This window comes from Carica papaya, chromosome 2 (genome assembly GCF_054855325.1).
Source record: "Carica papaya isolate Zhongbai chromosome 2, ASM5485532v1, whole genome shotgun sequence".
NCBI lineage: Eukaryota > Viridiplantae > Streptophyta > Magnoliopsida > Brassicales > Caricaceae > Carica > Carica papaya.
Genome location: NC_142310.1, coordinates 22,938,705 through 22,953,661, shown reverse-complemented (window position 1 = coordinate 22,953,661; position 14,957 = coordinate 22,938,705). Strand labels below are relative to the sequence as shown.

The 14,957-nt window shown below is 33.4% G+C and overlaps 1 protein-coding gene and 1 long non-coding RNA gene across 3 annotated transcripts; both read right to left on the bottom strand.

The window, feature by feature from the left end:
• Positions 1 to 44: 44 nt before the first annotated feature.
• LOC110817436 (uncharacterized) lies at positions 45 to 1,726 on the bottom strand. Its single transcript, XR_002540194.2, has 4 exons — positions 1,491 to 1,726; positions 1,006 to 1,153; positions 600 to 918; positions 45 to 264 (listed from the first exon to the last, which is right to left on the bottom strand). It is a non-coding gene; the product is annotated as an uncharacterized LOC110817436 (long non-coding RNA).
• Positions 1,727 to 3,666: 1,940 nt separating this feature from the next.
• Positions 3,667 to 14,576, bottom strand: PTAC14 (plastid transcriptionally active 14). 2 transcript variants are annotated; one of them, XM_088213684.1, is made up of 13 exons: positions 14,307 to 14,576; positions 14,014 to 14,169; positions 13,427 to 13,564; positions 12,348 to 12,473; positions 12,125 to 12,253; positions 11,141 to 11,230; positions 10,881 to 11,031; positions 9,303 to 9,412; positions 8,317 to 8,388; positions 4,630 to 4,735; positions 4,286 to 4,486; positions 3,986 to 4,028; positions 3,667 to 3,888 (listed from the first exon to the last, which is right to left on the bottom strand). In XM_088213684.1, exons 1-13 carry the CDS (start codon positions 14,361 to 14,363, stop codon positions 3,810 to 3,812), a joined length of 1,458 nt encoding a protein of 485 aa, XP_088069810.1. In that variant the 5' UTR covers positions 14,364 to 14,576; the 3' UTR covers positions 3,667 to 3,809. The 2 variants fall into 2 exon arrangements, with proteins under 2 accessions (XP_088069810.1, XP_088069811.1); XM_088213685.1 differs by having other exon boundaries at positions 4,286 to 4,483; positions 14,307 to 14,573.
• Positions 14,577 to 14,957: the final 381 nt, after the last annotated feature.

The following is a 14,957-nucleotide window of genomic DNA, read 5'->3' as shown; positions in this document are numbered from 1 at the left end:
ATAAATAAAAAATAAACACCAAAGAACATCATCATACAAATAACTCCTAGAAATTGTGTAGTCCTATTACTATCATTTCCATTCAAAGGATTATAAATTATTCAATTGTTACTACCATCATTTCCATTCAGATGATTCTCAATTATTCAGTTCAAATATTCAAGCTATCATCTATATTTGCTACGCTTGACAGGATGCCTTCCCTGGCCCTTTTTCGGTGCTCCCTTTCCACGACGCTTCAACATTTCAAGCTTGGATAACCACCTGAAAAAAGATATTATACAAATTTATTACCCAAATTTGGTAGGGCAGCCCATGTAAGTACCATCCTCCTACTAATAAAGTTAAAACAACTTCCACCTGGATAAACCTGATGGAAGTGCATAGAGTTATCTGGCGGTATCTCTATTCACCTCCCAAGAAAGAGATATAAATTAAACAGCCAAAAGCTAAAATCCTGCATCCAAGAAAATTACAGATGTACCCATCCAAATTTGGCCTTGATAAAAAAAATCTCAATTGGCATTGGGTGCAGAATTTAGTTGATGCATATACTATTTTGTTTTTCAAGTCAAGTAAAAAGCATATGTGTTGCACACCTGACAAACAATAACAAGTTCCACCATGGATTATGCAGTTGATAATTGAATCTCAGGGGACTGTAAGACATAAAAAGCATAACTCTTCTTCTTGACGGGTCATGACAAGGGGGTCGTCTTTCTTGATGTCATACGGGTACCAGTCTGCAACTTTATCACCAATAAGCTTCTTGCGTAAAATCTTGTGTGGAGATCTCTACCCGGTAGGGTTAAGCATATGCCCAAAGATCCTCGCCCTGGCCTCAATCACTCCATTGGTGACTGCTGCAGCCAAAATGTTCTTCAGACTGCCAGTTGCCATTCTTTCTTGAATCAACAACTGCATAAACGAAAAGATTCATCAGCTTAAGAAGAATTTTAGCAGCATAATACATCTTGTAGAACAGAGGATTTCAAAAAATTACACCATTTGAATTTCACTGTTGCAGTATGTCATCTACTCTAATTATGATGTAATGAGGAAATCAAGCGTAGGCTCCCTTGGTCAACCAGTTTTATGTCAACAAATTGATGAGTCAAGCTCGAGGAATGGTGAACTTCTAGTGTAAGTTAACCTGCATGGAGTTCAGACATTTAAACGAACAGGTAATGGACAAAGCATATGGGGAAGAATTATACATCAACCAATCAAGATAACCAAACCAATGAGTCTTAAACAAAACTTTCAAAAGAATAGCCACTCGAATCGGCCAATACCCATCACCAAAATGTTCTCTACGAGCTGCTAACAAAGAAACATGAGGAACCCATACACCATACCTCAGCCAACCAGTACTAGACTATTGAATCAGCATAAATGGAACAAAATATTATACACACACACACACACGTATATCGGCGATAAAATCCATCACTTAGAAAGCAAGAAACTTGAAAAGAGAGAAAGTTTACCAACTGGTATGTTGTCCAAGGACCTCGTGATTTTGATTTGAAGGGAGAAAGTGAAGACTGAGAAAAAGTAGGCGTTTTAATACTTTGAATTATGCTTTTTTTTTTTCCTAATAAATAAGTTATTATATTTCAAAAAATTTGATGAAAGGAAAGCTGTAAGCTAAAAGGTTGAGTAAAAAACATGTTAAACCATTTATTTAAAATACAAAGAAGGAAAATTCTTTCTCAATTAATATTCAAGTTTTTAGCTTTAGGTAGCCTTTTATGTCTGTCTTTATATAGTTTTACAGGTTTATAAAATAAATAAAAAAAATGTGGTGGATATTTTAATTGGATTTGTCTGATTGGAACCTTTTGGTAGGTGTATGAGGTATTTTATATTAAATTAGTTAACCAAAATAAACTAAAGTCATTCTTCTTCACCATACGAGATTGATTTGTAATGCTTTCAAAGTACCAATAATAAAAATGAATGCTTTTTGGTTTGAGGGACAACCTTTGGCAACTTGAAAGAGAGTGATTAATGGTAGTTTTGAGTATTATCTATGTATGCTCTGCTACAAATATTAATTTTTTTAAAAATATATTTTTATTATATATATATATATATTAAATTAAATATAAATATTAATAGATAAGTATTACTATTGTATTAAAAATATAAAGTAATTTATAAAATAAGATTTTGTTTTTAAATAAGATTATATGTCTTTATTTTTATGCTTTTTATATAATATAGTCATGTTTTTTTTCTAAAAAAATAATATTTTGTTATCCATAAAAAAAGAAACTAATGAGCAAAAATGTAGTAACATACTAATTTTGATGAATCACATATACTTATTTTCATACTAATGATAGCATTTGAGTTTTTTAATCAACATAAATACATGACTCCTACAACACTATAAAATGCGATAATAATCCACATATGTTGATGAGAGAAATATAGTGATATAAAAAAAAAAATTCATATATTCGTTAGCTTTAAACAGACTTTTGTATTTCATACTGAAATCTCAATATATATATATATATAGTATTAAAAATTTATATAAATAATATGAAAATTATGAATAACAGTTCATGACCTTTAAATTTTTAAAAGATTGTAGCATTGAGTTCTAGAAACTGTTCAATAAATGTACGTAATAAAAGAGATAAATTCGATAACATCACAAAAACAATATCTTATATACATATGTTTAAAACTTTAAACAATCATAAAATTGAGTTTTATAAACTGTTTAAAGCAATTTGCTTTTAAATCTATATAAATTAATAAGATATATCCAATGATACTACAAAGCAATAACTTATATGTGTATATATATGTTTAAAACTTTAAAGCGATTTGCTTTTAGATCCATATAAATTAATAAGATATATCCAATGGTATTACAAAGAGTAACTTCAACTTAAAAAATGATCTATAAGACCATATGCTACCTCATAGTTGCTCTACCTCTTATCATTTTTTGAACAAAATGGGTGTAGCATGTTATTTTGCTACTGATCCCCACTATAATAATCAAAGTGTTATTTTAATTACTTAGACTAATATCTTTCACAAACATTCCAAAGAAATTGAGATTGATTATAACTTTAATCAATTTTATTAAGATACTCTTAAACTTGATTGATCTCTACATCCTTGTTATAATTCGACTTTGATGTTGCTATCAAAACTTACCTTCCCACTCATTTCCAAAACTTAGTTCCTAAACTCAAGTTAGGATCAAACTATCCACTTAATTTTGAGGAAAAATTTTAATAATAATATGTGATGTTGCTTTAAAAAAGTAATCTTTTCACATTAGGATTGTTGTTCCAAATACTTTATATAAATTAGGATACTCTCCTAGACATACTTGATTTCATGTATAAATCATTTTTTACATAAGATAATCTTTTCTTGTATGCATAGAAGCTCAATGTAAATGCAATAATTCAGTAAAATTAAATAGTACAGTTTTTCAATTATCAAAGTGTTGCGCATAATTTAATATAACTAGAAGAGAGAGGGTACTTATTCAATATTAGAAGGGCTTCGTGCAAAACATTTGGGAGCTTGGTTGGTGAACAATAATGGTAAAGACAGCGGGAGAAGTTAAACCCAAGTGAGGATATGCCGTGATTCAAAACTTGTGCTAACGAAATTGCAACTCAAAGAATATGTTCAAAGAAGAACTACCTTTTCATGCCATATCTAGGGTATTAAGATACATTAGAATCTGCAAAGAACTAACGATTGAATGATGATTTTTTATAGGGCATTAGCTATGAAATAAAGCTGTTTCTAGTAAACAGAATTCTTGACTAAAACAATATTCGATCCTGATAAATATCCAATGCTCTTATGATCTTCTCTATCAATAACTTGCGGTGCATTCTATACCTGCTCAAAAATATATTGTAAGCAGAAGAATGAATAACTAAGCTTTCTTTGCCATTCACTGTAAAATAAAATGTGTAATGTTAGAAGAAGTACGTACTTTATTGCAGTTTCAAGTATCCTCCTGGAATCTGGCATAGATTCTGTTGTTCATAGAACAGCAAAAAGATATTAAGACAACAGTCAGCATATTCATATTAGACCTATGACATTCTCTAGTTCTTTCTCACATGGTAAATCACAACCCTATGTAACATTAGAATAGTCTAACTGGTGATAAAGACTATAAAGCCCAGTTCTGTCAACTTCCAGGATGATGAGCAATTCTACCCTTAACCAAAGAGACATGTATATGCAACCTGACTAGCCAGATTAAGAGGGAAAACATAGTAATTTTTACCCAACAATTTCTGGTCTTGCTCAGAAGTAGTAGGAAATTTGGCAAGCATCTGTTGGCATTCTTCCTGTAACTCCTTCACGGCTTTCCTCTCCATGCTAGGAACTGGAGGCAAATCCCCATCTGACCAAGTGGGCAAAGTTCTTGCTGCAGCTATGACAGCTCCATCAACAAAAGTATCTCCATCATTAGATAAGTGACCTGCTACAAGTCTTATGTAAGCATTTTGCTGTTTGAGCGACTTGATTATGGCATGTAGAGTAAGATTTTCTAAAAGGAGAAAGAATATAATTTCCTAGGATAATTTTAGGATGAGCAATCAAAGATGTAAAGAAAAATAAACTTACTGTTGTGATAATATTGTTCAGGAAGACCAGATATATTAAAAACTGACAAGAAGGAATCCAAATGAATACGTGCATCACCAGAGAACTGGATTACATCCCAAGGATTCTGCAGCAGTTCAAGTCTTAAATCTTTGAGTTAATTCCGAGGGAAATAACTAACGAATTTAAAATCAAATGAAATTTTGAAAAAGAAAAACAATGGGAAGCTACACAATCTTGTGTAAGATACAATGCAACAGCTAGTCTGCTAGTTGAACTTAAAGGAAAATGTCTTTTGAAAAGTAGCTGCAAACGGAGTATACATGTGAGGCTAGTAGAAGTCCTTTTCAAGTGTATTGGAATGTTATCTCAGCTTTAAGTGGTGTATGCACAAACAAGCTCAGGACTGACTTACTTCACTTAATCTCCAATTTCCTAACACATTTTCCTTTAAGTTTCTTCATGAAAATTGAAGAAAGGTTTACCTCGAGGTATCTTGGAGAAAATAAGAAATATATTCTTAACTTTGGAATGTCAAGATCAACTATATAAAGATCTCGACTTAGCTCCCTTAATTTTCAATTTCTGTTGGTGCCATTTTTCTTCTCTTAAGAAAATATTTTTATATTTTGTAATACCCAAATTAATTTTTTTATGTAATTCAAAATAAATTTGTAACTGTAATTTTTTTAATTTTTTAATTTTAATTTAGTGTAAAAATAAAAAAAATTTGAAAGATGATGAAATTGAAAACAATTTTGCAAAAAATAGGTGAAAATTTAGGTTTTGGAGATATTTTAAAAAGAAAAATCAGAAACTGGAGGTCAAAATGCAATTTAAGAAAGTTGTGTCATGTAGGATACCCGGTCAGCAGTTCTGAAAAAGCAGAACGCGTCTCGTGGCAACCGACGCTGACGCAGTGCCACGCAGGAGGCCACACGGGCGATCTGCGTGCCTGCAATCGGACGACCCATATCCACTCCCGCGCGCACAGGCGGCTCAGATGCGTGCACTTCCCAGACGCGATCGGATAGTCAGATTTAAACACGATCAACGATTTAGATCTACTTCTTATTTAATCACGATCGAACGGTTCAGATCAAACGCGATGGACGACCTACATTAAAAGGAGAAGTGTATAAATAACCTTCTTCATATTAAACCCTAACTCTACCCACCAGACACCCTTGCCGGAGAAGAAGACCCAGCTGCCAGGAAGGAGAACCGCCGCCACCCGCCACCTGCCGCTGCGCCGGAGCCACTTCCGACCGCCAAAAGAGATAAAAAAAAATTTCATTTGCTCAGAATTCAATTTTAAATACTCTCATAGCCAAATCAAAGTCAAAAGACTGGCGGATTGGCCAGAAACTGCAAGCAAAGCTCGGCACCGCCGCCGCCGCGGAAAATTTCAAAAACCGCCTCCGATGAGGCTCTTCCCGATTCCCGTTCTACAAAATTTTTCCACCATTATAATCACCGTTTCCTTCTCTACAGATTAAGTAAAACAAAACACCCAACTGCAAAAGTAAGCCGTCAGAGCCGCAGCACCGGAGAGCCCCGCCGCCGGTGAGTTTCGATTTTTCGTTTTTTTTAGGTCAACTGAGACCTCTTAACGTGTTTTCTCGTAAGGATTGATGCAAAACCAACCGAAAATAGCCAACCCAAGGCGGAGCACTGCTGCGGGCGGCGGCGCTGTCGCCGGAGCACTGTAGAGCCGCTGTGCTGGAATTCTGGAATTTGCCAAAAAGGGGTCCTGATACTGTTTTTGAGTTTTTTGGGATATTTGTAGGTACTTGTAGTGCGTTTTAATCTCGGAAGAAAAATTCAGGAAATCCGGGGACCGCTGGTAAGCGCAATCAACAAATTTTGCTTTTCGGACATCAAATTGTGTAAGAATCCTTCACCCTATTCTCTGTTATGGAATTGAAGTTAAATTAACGATGAATACGGTGTTCTGTGCAATTTAAAAAAATATTCATAATTAATTACGAGTTACTAATAGAGCCACAATCGAAAATTATGCACTGTTGATTTTGTTGATTGATTTCACAGTTTAAATGCATAATAGTATCTGATTGATCGATTTTATACCTTTGAATGCATGTATTATTTGTTTCATAGGTTTACGGTTGAATTGGGAAAAAATGATATTAAAGGAAAATAGAAAATTGCTGATTAAGTAAATGGATGAAACGGCAGCCTTACTGCATATCCTAGGAGATGATGAACGGACCGGGTGCATAGGGAACCATACCGTGAACGTTGCCTTATACTGGATGGGGTATCGAGATTTGGTAATTTGGCGCTCATACTGGACAGGGTATGGGAACAACCCGTTTCACTTTCATACCGGACGAAATATTGAGATTTTAGTGGTTTAGCGCTCATATCGGACGGGGTATGGGGACGGCCCGTTAATTTGGAATGTTAAAGAAAATGGTTCACGCGTTGTTGGAACATTCTTATGAAACCTCATGAATACCAGTATGCTGATAAATAATAGAATTGTTGTTCAAATCGATTACATATGAAATCATGATCTGAGTTATGTTATTGTCTTCATAAGTTGTAAATCTTACTACGATAAGTAAATAATAAATGATTTTATTTATGATAAACGATTTTGTTTAATTAAGAACTCCATTAGTTGTTTTGATTTTTCTACAAACCTCCATTTCTATGTCGGTGAATAGCGTGATATTCTTACTGAGTTAGTGTAACTCATCCCTTATTTAACCATTTCAAATCAAAAGTATCAGCATTCAGAGTCCGATTCACAAGAGGGTTGCGAGGATGATACTATTTTATTTATTTTTCGTTTATTTTCTTAATTTTTGGTATTTTCTTCAAAGGAAAATTCTCGTAACACTATTTGATATTTTAAATTATTGTGTAAAAAATGTAAGTGCTAACTAATTATTTCACTTTCACACTTAATTTATGATTTATTTTCTTTGGAATTCCGAAGTCGTTACATATTTACCTAAAGGAGATCTTACAGCATCAAATCATGATGAATTTGCTCACAAGGATGATTTGTAAAAGATAAAGCTCCCTCAAATGCTATTAGTAATTCATTAACCAGAAGAAGAGAGTCCACTTCACCTATTGGTGACAACCCTGCTCTTATCAAATGAGGGATGGGGTTTCAAGACCTGAAAAGCAGGGATGACAACAGCATATATGCAAAAATCTCCTAGAGGGTGCGAAATTGTGTTGGGCTCGGGGAAAGAAAATATTTCAATAACCAAAATTTGGTTCCTCTATTATAAAGTGGTTGTTGTTGCTTATCGATATTCTTATCTAATAGTTACTTGTTGAGAGTGGTTTTTATTGCTTCGAATGTTCTAATTGTATTAACTTGCTGCCTCGTCATTTCTTTTCAAGGAATGCAATTTCTTTTAAGCACCAGTCACATCCACAAAGACAAAATAGCACAATAAGATTGTATTATTGGTGTTAAGAATAGTTTTTTCATTGATATATTTTCTATTGAATATTACAGCCCTATATGTACAGATTTTTCAAGATAAAAAAAAAAATAAACAATTAATTACGAAGGATGTAATTTTACCCTTATACCTTTAATCTGGTTTGATTCTCTAATATCCTGATTTATTTCCTTTTTAACACTCAAATTTATTTCCTCTTTTTACAACCTATATTCTTTTTTTTTTAACAGCTGGAATGAAAAAGAAAGCAAATTACCACAGATGACGAAAAGCCATATCGTTGCATAAGCATGTCATTCTTCTGTCCAGGCATGTAATTGATGGTCATCTGATGGACATTTGAGAAACCAGAATGATGTCAACTCCATGCTCTACCAACAATAGGAAGACTAAATACCTAGACTAATAAATTAAATAAATGTTTTCTTCCAAACTGAAAAATTAATGAGATAAAGAAAGTACAACAGATTGAAGTGAAAGAATTAAAGCAGAAAATCTTCAAATCACAGTGTCAAGCCATAGTTTGAGAAGTAATTTGTGGCTTTTCCTATACGCTCAAAAAGGAATTTGTGCTTTTCCTATGGCTCCAAACTTGATCTTACAAACCAGAGCTCATTGCAAGCTCATTACACTGTTAAAGAAATTTGTGCCCTTTGATCATGAATAAATGAATGGTTCAGAACAAAGTCCAACATTTTTAAAAATAACAGTAAAGCTACTAAACTTTTTCGTGTTATCACTCATCATATCAGTTGATAAGCCGCTCAAAAAGCAGCAGTTTTATTTATTCGTTTGTTCTGGAGTATACTGCTCAAAAACCACAGAATAATTCAGAAGCTATGAATGATATAAGGCATTGAAGTTTTATTTATTCATTTGTTCTGAAATTGCAGAGGCTATGTAGTGATTGGAAACTTTCTGGTTGGGATTTTTTATACAAACCTATATAATTATATTATATTGATATTCTAAGAGAAGTGGATTCAGACACCAAGTCCAATAGCTTTATCTGCATATTTTCATGTATCCAAAATCATTTAGGGCATACATTCACCAAATGTTTAACAATTTATGTATCTTCAGCTTTTTCTGTTCTTAATCCAGACAATCTTTACTTTTTAAGTTTATTGGCCCTATAAATTCTACCACACCACCACCTAAAAACATATTCGGGCATCTGCACACATACTTCAAGCAAACAAATTTAGGAAAACATGCAAGTTATAACATGCAAATTATCACCTCGTCTCCCTTTTTTATCCGCTGTCCAGCATTTATCATCACTTCAAGCATGCGATCCTTGAAGCGCCAATGGAAAAAACAATTTGGTTCAAAGGAATGGTTCAGCATGTCTGCAGGATATGATTAAATCAACTTATTCTAAAAAGGGTCGGATTAAATTGACTAAACAGACATGGGTTAGCAAAGGAACCAAGATAACCAATTATTACAAACAAAATGTGCAACAGAGATTATGATGAAAAAGTTCTAAATAAATTAAATCAATCTATGATCAAGTTCTTGAAAAAGTTCTAATTAAATTACAAAAACCTTGACTACGATCAAGCTATTCGTAATAAGGGAAAGATGTCCACTGATTCAAAATGAAAAATGGACTAGGGAATTTTGATTTCAGTTTGCCTTCAGAGAGAATCTTATCTACAAATATTCTTTTCCTTTTTCTTTGAGAAGACATTTAACCAGCCAGGCAACCATATGCTTCGACCACATTCAATGCTGGGCCAGAATTGAGAAATTCTATGGCTCGACGCAGATTTCACTCCCACTACAAGCTCCAGATTCCCCATTCTATTACAAACTATTATCAAACGATGAAGACAATTTCTTTTGACTGTCATTTGACACATTAGGCAACCAATCATCTCCTAGCTAGTTATGTGTTTTTTATTTGCAATTAGAAAATCCTGAACCGTTAAATTATCAACTGAAGGTCATACCAACTTTCAGGAAAATTGCCATGACATTTCACTTTAGAATATTTTTTTCATATCACATACTGCAGATAAATTGACATATTTATAAAATGGTGATATGAAGCAGCAAAAGAAAAGGAATAAATGCTTACATTAGACCAAAGATCAAGAGAAATTTAGAGCACTTTAATCTAGACCAAAGATCATTTTCCCTCTATTTAATGAACAAGTAATTGATGGTCATCAAAGATAGCATACAGAAAAAGCTCCTAATCTATATTTCTTTTTTACAAGGGGTGCATAGAACTTTTCCTGCATTACCATCTGACAGTTCAAACACCATTCTTCTTGTTGAACTAAAAACAAATTAAAGTTTTGAACTGTTTCAGCTAACAGGAAGTAAAAACAATCTTCTTCTCAGACTTTAAAGTTACTTCCGGTACAAACTGTCATCATTATTGAATTAATATTGGAGGGACGTCATCTTTGATCCCTTTCTGACAGTATCAACCCCTAAACAAATTTCTTTTTGACAGAACATGTTTTGTAGTCCAAAAACTTCAATAACATATCGCTCTTGCTTTTTTGTTTCTGTGTTGTGCATAATACGCGATGCTTCTTTTTCTAAAGAAGTTGAGGTTGTAATTTTACTCTTCATTCATTGAAAAATTGCATTGAAGTAGGTAAACATAGAGATCCCAGCTCCCAATCCTATGTACCCACAGAAATGATATAGGAAAATATTGGCCTAATTGGGATCAATAATGGATTGAACATTGGACTCTTCTAACCAAAGCAAGTACATGTGGTTTTGACATTGCAAACAACAAGACTACAACAAAAAATCTTAGAAATATAGAGCAAATTTTTGGAGAATACAATTTACCAGCATAAGGAATTAGCATATTGGCATCTTGAACTAGTGCACCAACTCTAATTTGCATGTTTATGCACCGTGATTGTGCTATACTTACTGCCCACTTGAATCTCTCAGGATCACAAGCAAGTCGTTTAATTTTGAGTGGCACACCAGAATGCTGAATCACATGAAAAGAACAAACAAGTCTTCATAAAGATGGAAAAATAGATAATTGTATCAGTAAATGCAATGCTTAATGCTGCACTGGTGCAAAGCTTGCTATATACCCAATTCTTTTCCCAAAACTCTAAGACACGTTGTTGTTGTTGTCTCATAGTCGAAGCAAGATCTGGATCTTGAAGCTCCAAAAGATCATCCTAAAGAAAATGTAGAGGAGCAGAATGAGAAATATTGTCAAATAGAGCCTTCATAATTCAGTTTTACTTTATAGGTTAACGTGTCAACTTATGGTGAATGGCGATCAAACAATCGCTGAACAAAACAAGGCAGGCTAAGCCTGATCAATGCAAGATCGAATGACAGATAAAATAGATTATTCAAAAGATATAGGATAAGATGATGGCTGGTCATCACATGTTCATAAAAGAGAAAAAGTGGCCTACAATGTTGAAGTACATAAACGATAACACTTCTTAGGCGAAAATGTAACCACATTGTCCTCCAAATGGGCCACATTAATATAGACATGTATTTGAAATTTCATATTTCGGAATGAAGCCTGTATAAGGTTTCAAAGATATTATAGATGCCACCATAAATAGGACAGTTTAGCAGACTAAGATAAACAACCAGATGATCTCAAGGTAGCACTAAGTGATTGCTTGCTTGAAGAATCCTATTATTATATTTCAGAGCTTGGATGCTGAAAGTCAAAGAAATATATGAATACTGATAATTACACCCCATCTTTGCAATAATAATCAATGCATGAGTACCAACTGTTATCTCAAGTCATTCACCTAGTCCCTGCTTCTGGAATCTCACCTCTATATAAATAGACCTTAAGAAAGAAAAAAAGACAAAACAAAGCAAAACAAACATAGTATAACACAATATATCTAAACTAAACTGACTAAACTAAAATAAGTAAAACAAAACAATGCATAGGCAATTTCTAATGCCAGGGTAGTTGACAATGATTATTTATGAAAGACATATGACCAAATAAACGGAGTCCATATACAGAAGAAGAAAAAGTAAAACATAAACAATGGCATATTACATTAAGCTTTTTGATTATGTGCACACACCTCAGTAGCTAGAAGCAAGCTGGTGCACTCATCTGCACTGGGTAAGAAGTCACCGTATAGTTGCCAAAAGTTATCTTCCCGATCAAATGCGTACAAAAGAAGGCATGCTAACCTGAGATCCCAATCTGTCTGCCGCACAGCAACATCGATTACATGTATACAAAAATGTGGAAACAGGTATAACAGAGAGCCTATAATGATGATACACAAAAAATACAATTACCTCTGGATTAGTTGAGTTGATAATATCAAATATTGGATGACCTATTGGCACTATATCAGGGAAAAACATCCACGGGAGTTTCTGCCTTATAGTTAACATCAACTCTAAAGGAATTTCCATGATTACCTGTGCAGGGAATTATGCAATCATAATTGTAAAATGAGGAAACCCAAATAAATTAATTAATATCGGCATAACAAATAAGAACCATCAACAATTATAACGGAAGGAATAATTACAATTGAATCTAGCAACTATTATAACAAAAGACTTCAATTAACAAGAGTAATAACCAACTAACTTGGAAACTCAATACTAGAGAATGACACATGAAGATCAATTCTCCATTTCAGCAAATCTGGAAAGTTAATGCTCCACCCAGAGTTGTTTTCTTGCATGGGAAGTAGGTTGTAGGTGTATCCTTACTATTGATATGTTGATGAGGAGGGACAAAAATATTAGTGAATGAATGTTTTCTATGCAAGAGGAAAGAGGAGTCTTGCAATCACATCCTTCTTTGGTGTCCACTTGCATATAAATTATGAATCATGGCTTACTGGTTATTAAGGATCAGTTGGGTGATGTTTGGATTAGTGAGGGAATAGATATGGGCTTGCAAAGATATTAATGGAGAGAAAACATGTGAGTCTCATTCGCCATACTATATTTTGGGTGGTGTGGAAGGAGAGAACCAAGAGAGTTTTTGAAGGGGTAGCAGATGACTTTGATATAGTTAGATATAGATGGTTCCAAACTCTAATTTTTTTTATTATGAGTCATCCTCTTTATATAATAGAAGACTTTGGAGACTTTATTGATATTTTGATTGATATGTAAATATTTTTTATACATAGGTTAGCACTCCTTTGGTGCTTTTGAATTCACGAGTCTTACCATACTTTTTATTTCAAAAAAAGAAATTATAACAAAAGGTTCCTATAATAGGAACATTACACTACATGCTACTGCTAAATATAACCAAAGCAATTAAGCACACTCCAACTGCCACAATACTGTGAAAGAAAGAGCAGACTGCCATTGATTTACATTAGTAGACCATTCTAGATGAAGCTACTTACCCTGGCACGTCGAAGTGGTTCCACATCTTTGGAAGCATAAACCCCAAATCCATCTGGACCTTCCTTAAATTCAATGCCATATGCTCTTGTACTTCGAACATACCCAATCTTGTAGAAATCAGGATCTGCTGGCTCCAACTATGATTTACAGAAGGGCCAAATATTTAGGCGCTTGGCAGTTGGAATTTATAGACAAGCAAAAAAAACAATTTAAATTAAAAAATTCCATAATTTATAAGCAAAAATTCCTTTAATCCTATAAAAAGCGTAAGAAGAGAAAGAAACATACGATGATGGTTATACATAATTTTGCTTTGGTAGTAAACATATTATGCAGAAGAAAACCTTATCCCAGCCAAATATTCTCTTAGCATAGTGACAAAAGTTAGCAACTCAGCTAAGTGGACCATCATCTTCGTAAATATCTTCTAGCAAGAGATAAAAGATTTGAAGAACCGATGTTTTTATGTGTAGAAAGGCAAAAAAAACCACATATATATATATATATATATGCAAATAAAAGGAATTGTTTCCGGCAATGTTCCCGACAAACCAAAAGCAGATGAAGTTGGAAGATTAATTACTACCTCGGAAGGAGATTCTTCGAGTGGGGGAGGTTGAAAGAGAGGGAAAGGAGGCGTTTCAACTGCAGCCCTGATGGGTCGACCTCTGTCGTCAGCTCCACCGCTGAATGAGTATCTGCCTCCTGGTCTCCGTGACCATCCATTGGACAAAACCTTGCTCTGTTTTGATTTCACATACACATTTATACCCATTTGAAAGAGACAAACAGATTAAAAGCAATCAACAGTTACACATACATACATATCTGTAGAGAGAGAGAGAGAGAGAGAGAGAGAGAGAGAGAAATTGGAGGTACCCGGGAGCTGGAGAGGAAGCAGTGGGTGAGGTGATGAAGGGAAAATGAAGCAGCCATTTTGAGGAAGGAAAACAGAAGTTAGTTGATGTTGGGCGCCGTCAACCAGCAAGAAGAAGAACGTTATCCACTTTCCTCAATGCTGCGATTCTACCACTTTTCCAAGGAGGACTGTTTGTCTGAAATATTAAACAGCTTCATTTCGTTTTCTTTCCATTTTCTCCAATTCTCTAACTTCATGTTTTGGCAAAAATTAATAACTAGAGAAAAAAAAAAAAGAAATATAAGGATGTGTGTGTTAACTAATAAGTTATTGTTTGTTATATAGATAAAGAAAAAATAAAAATAAAAAAGAAAAAAGAAAACATATGCTTTTGAGAAATGACTTATTATATGAAAAATATTAATCATTTTTTATGCTTTATTAATTAATAAGTTTAATATTTTTAAAATAAAAATACAATTTAAATTTTATTTTAATTTATTATAAATTATTTAAATAATTTTATTTTGAAATCAAATGATAAATTAAAATTAAAATTTAATATTTACTTTTAATTTTATGACATAATTAATTAGATATAATGCTATATTTTATATTTAAGGTACTTTTTGCAATAAATTTTATTAAAAATTATATTATTTTTTACCTTC